The 4657-nt window shown below is 50.1% G+C and overlaps 1 protein-coding gene across 3 annotated transcripts; it reads left to right on the forward strand.

The window, feature by feature from the left end:
• The first annotated feature begins 6 nt into the window (after positions 1-6).
• Positions 7-2023, forward strand: LOC117409918 (uncharacterized). Of its 3 annotated transcripts, XM_059021834.1 has the most exons (8): positions 7-344; positions 425-605; positions 693-916; positions 1000-1071; positions 1150-1307; positions 1419-1466; positions 1569-1676; positions 1764-2023. In XM_059021834.1, exons 1-8 carry the CDS (start codon positions 86-88, stop codon positions 2013-2015), a joined length of 1302 nt encoding a protein of 433 aa, XP_058877817.1. In that variant the 5' UTR covers positions 7-85; the 3' UTR covers positions 2016-2023. The 3 variants fall into 3 exon arrangements, with proteins under 3 accessions (XP_058877817.1, XP_058877816.1, XP_058877818.1); XM_059021833.1 differs by having other exon boundaries at positions 1419-1676; XM_059021835.1 differs by lacking the exons at positions 1419-1466; positions 1569-1676.
• The last annotated feature ends 2634 nt before the right edge of the window (positions 2024-4657 follow it).

The following is a 4657-nucleotide window of genomic DNA, read 5'->3' on the forward strand; positions in this document are numbered from 1 at the left end:
GGAGGAAAGACATAAGTCGACCGAGAAAACGCATACTCTCAGTTCAGACCCGGGTGTTCACCAAGAGTCGGCTCCGCCGACTTTAATGCCCTCGGGAAGGGAGCCAGCATGTACAAAAACGCTGCCGACTGTCACGGGGCTGCGACAACAGCTACGAGCCACAGAGGACACCTCGGCAGCTACTGGGACTGGCTCGGTACGCCCAGAGAGTAGCACATCTTGTAGCGGCACATACCTGTCGCCGTCCTCAGCATCTGAAGATGATGATTCCTCCTCCTCCTCCTCCTCCTCCTCCTATACAGAGCATGGACCTTCAAGCCCCGAGCCAAGAAGCCAACGTGACCGTGAGTTCAGACTCTGTGTGTGTGTGTGTGTGTGTGTGTGTGTGTGTGTAACCCGTTTTTTATTTTCCTGTGCCTTTCAGCCAAAGCGCTTCAGCTGTACCGAGCGTTTCTGTCAGGACCGCTACCCACTGCAAAGGGCCGGGACAACACGAAACAGGCGGTTCAGCATATCCGACTATTCTTGCAACACATGGCCAGGTTACCAGAGGGGCCAGTCAGGAACGACTTGCGGTTCTTGCGCCACGCCTCACGGAGCCAGTCGTGAGTAATACTCGTAAAGTACAAGCTCCATCGACCCCGTCTGTTTAGACAAACCACTGAACGTCCCATGTCCTTCTTTCATTACAGGTGGTTCGATGAGTTGATGAGATCAGGATTGAAACCTACCACGGTCCACAGTTACCTACAGGACGTACTTTCTTTCCTGCGGTACCTGCATGAGGCTGACTTAAGCCACGTAAAACTTTCTGAACGGAACATACGCTCGTTAATGTTCCTCCTCAAATCGTTCAGAAAGCAGGGGAAAAGGCAACTCTCGCTGCACCGTCAATTGGTACAAGACCATGGGCAAGGTATTTCTGCGGTGTTTTTGTTGTTCGTCTTTTTGTGTATTTTATAGTATCGGCTCATGTGTGCATTCATGTCTGTTTCGCAGAGCGGCTCATCCCTAAAAACAAGCTCCAGTGCTTTAACCAGCAATGCGAGACGGCGATACCTGAACTACTTGGTAAGCCTTGCAATGCACACGTACTCGCCTGTCGTCTGGGCGCTCACAGCTGACTGCCTGCTCCCCTTGTCTTTACAGATCTCTGCGAGTCGGCACCTTCCAACGCCTGCACCCTGGTCGGCCTTCTGTGCGGGAGGCTGTTGTTGCACAATGGTCATCGTAGGGGGGTCGTAATGAATATGAGTCTGCTTGACTTTGACGGTGCCAAAGCCTACACGGGGGAGTTCCACATCAGCGTGCGTAACAATTTTAATGTTTGTCGACTACACTTCTTGGGGGCTGCTGCTATCTACTGGTGGAAAATAAGTATAACATTGGGGGAAATTATATATACCCTCTCCCAACAGGTGAGTAACCACAAAACGGCAGCGACCTTCGGGAAAGCGGTGTTGGTGGTGAGCACCCTGGAGCATCAATGGCTCTTGCGGTATGCCGCAATGAGACACAAACTCCCGGGATACAGCTACAAACCAACCACGTTTTTCTTTACCAACAAGGGCAACCCTATCAAGAAGATCGGAAGAGCCATTTCGAAAGCTTGGAAGTACTGGGGGCTGGGAGACGACATTACCACAGGCATGATTCGCTCTGCGGTGGTCACCTATGTAAGAAGGACTTGACCACTGCCCAGTGGTGTTTGCAGCACGTAAAGGCAACTTCACTAACCTGACTCATTTTTCTTTACTCCCTAGACTTGGGCAACTCATAACGAAGTTAACAAAACTGCAGTTTCGAGACACATGGCGCACAGCCTGAGAACACAGGAGAGCTTCTACGTCCATGACCAAGCCCCGGCTGACCACCAACGAGCAAGACGCCTCATCGGGGAGAGCCTGGAGCTTACCGACAGCCTGCCGCCCCTGGTCGCTCACTCTGCCTCCACAGAGGACACCTGTTTAAATGCACCGTCTCAGGATCTGTCTGATTTTAATAAAGTGCTTTAGACTCAAAACCTTGGCTGTTTTCATTGGTCGCATGTTCCTAGCTATGACCCCTGGGCTTGCACTCCCGCACTGGGCTTGTGTCACAGGCATCCATCCCCCTGCCCTGGCCGCGTCCATGGCCGGTGAAAAGGATGGAGCGTCCCAAAGCCCAGCATCCGACTGCGATGCAAGTGCCGTCCCACTCTCCAGCTCTCCCACTCTCCGTTGCAGGCACGCAGCTCCAGCTGTGGCCCATCAAAACTAGTGTGACTCGGATTTAGGGTTAGGGTCACACTCGTTTCCGTGCTAAAGGTCTTGTTTTGTAGCTCGCAGTAATACCTTTCCAGGCATACCTTGATCCTGTGGTTATTTAAATATTAATTCAAAAAAAAAAAAAAAACCTGAACGGGACGTTTTTTCGCCAAATGTAAACGAAACCTATTTAAGGTCGTTATTTAGTGTAGCAGTCGAATAAAAACTCGAGTGCGGTGTTGTTCTGTAGCTTGCAATCATACCTATCCAACGATACCTCGTATGAGGTGGTAGCTCCAGGGGTTATTGAAATATTAATTTTAATGTGATTCCCATTGAAACGTATAGGCGTTTTCACCAAAAACGTAAGAAACAGACACAATTGAATAAAAACTCTGTTTTTCAACGGATTGGTCTCAACTTTGGTACACAATTGCTACCTACTACCCTGATACAGGAACTGTTTGAATGGTTTCTCTAGCCCTTACTGTTCCAGAGAAATAAAATAAAAAAGAAGTGAATTTGCATCTGCCAGTAATCTTTTTATTTTTTTTCTTATCAATCAGTTTTTGCAGGATTCATTACAAGGCCACTGAATACTGTTAGAGACTAATTCTCTGATACTACAGCCATTTAAATGGAGCTTCTATCTGGTCGCACAGCCGAGAAACACTTAAAAAGGTTCTGATCAAATGTGCTGCAATCTCTCGGTATGAGTCCATCTAAGGCAAGCTGCTGCATTTCAACCAAAAGCCCCATAAACCTGTGCTTCTACATTTATTATCTGCATATAATACAGGTACTCTGTAGCAATTTTCAGCCACCTACCACATTCGCTGATTCTTTGAGAGCCTGCCAAAATTGTTACAAATGACCCATAGGCTTAAAGCAGCGGTCGCCTTAGTTGAATGGGAAAAAAGCTGAATTTTGTAGGAATCGCTCTAAAAACCCTGGGCTCAGTTACAGGCTGTTAGTCTGATACTACAGCCCTTGGAATGGTGTTTCTACCTGCTTGCATGGCTTCAAAATCCTTCCAAATGTACTTTTTCAAGGGGCCTGCAGTGCACTTAGAAGTGGCATTTAAGGACAGGGGCAGCGTCGGAACCGAAAGGCCCAGCAACCTGTGCTTTTCCACCACTTATCTGCATGTCCTACAGGTACTCTGTAGCAATTTTCAGCCACCTACCACATTCGCTGATTCTTTGAGAGCCTGCCAAAATTGTTACAAATGACCCATAGGCTTAAAGCAGCGGTCGCCTTAGTTGAATGGGAAAAAAGCTGAATTTTGTAGGAATCGCTCTAAAAACCCTGGGCTCAGTTACAGGCTGTTAGTCTGATACTACAGCCCTTGGAATGGTGTTTCTACCTGCTTGCATGGCTTCAAAATCCTTCCAAATGTACTTTTTCAAGGGGCCTGCAGTGCACTTAGAAGTGGCATTTAAGGACAGGGGCAGCGTCGGAACCGAAAGGCCCAGCAACCTGTGCTTTTCCACCACTTATCTGCATGTCCTACAGGTACTCTGTAGCAATTTTCAGCCCCCTACCACATTCGCTGATTCTTTGAGAGCCTGCCAAAATTGGCTTAAAAACTCATTAAAATGTACTTTTTCAAGTATTTGAATGGTTGCCGACTCCAATTCTAGGGGCTGCTGCCATCTACTGGTGGAAAATATTTATGACACCGGGGATGCAAATGCTGTTACTCTTATTTGAATTGCTCAAAAAAATCCGATTTCTGCGGGAATTCTTCTAAAAACACTGCAGGGGACGAGCAAGTGTTCAGCCCGAGCTCGCGGATCTCCAGCCGGGACCCATAACACTCGTGCACCCGGGGGGGGGGGCGTGCATTGAATGAATTCATTCATCGCTGTTCACACGGGACGCGGGACCAGGGCTAACCGCCGTGCAGGTCCCCCGGGGGACGCCGCAAGTGTTCAGCCGAGCTCGGGGAACGATAGCCCGGCTTCATAACACTCGTGCACCCGGGGGGGGGGGGCGTGCATTGAATGAATTCATTCATCGCTGTTCACACGGGACGCGGGACCAGGGCTAACCGCCGTGCAGGTCCCCCGGGGGACGCCGCAAGTGTTCAGCCGAGCTCGGGGAACGATAGCCCGGCTTCATAACACTCGTGCACCCGGGGGGGGGGGCGTGCATTGAATGAATTCATTCATCGCTGTTCACACGGGACGCGGGACCAGGGCTAACCGCCGCAAGTGTTCAGCCGAGCTCGGGGAACGATAGCCCGGCTTCATAACACTCGTGCACCCGGGGGGGGGGCGTGCATTGAATGAATTCATTCATCGCTGTTCACACGGGACGCGGGACCAGGGCTAACCGCCGCAAGTGTTCAGCCGAGCTCGGGGAACGATAGCCCGGCTTCATAACACTCGTGCACCCGGGGGGGAAAG

The sequence above is a fragment of the Acipenser ruthenus genome, unplaced genomic scaffold (assembly GCF_902713425.1).
Source record: "Acipenser ruthenus unplaced genomic scaffold, fAciRut3.2 maternal haplotype, whole genome shotgun sequence".
Lineage (NCBI taxonomy): Eukaryota > Metazoa > Chordata > Actinopteri > Acipenseriformes > Acipenseridae > Acipenser > Acipenser ruthenus.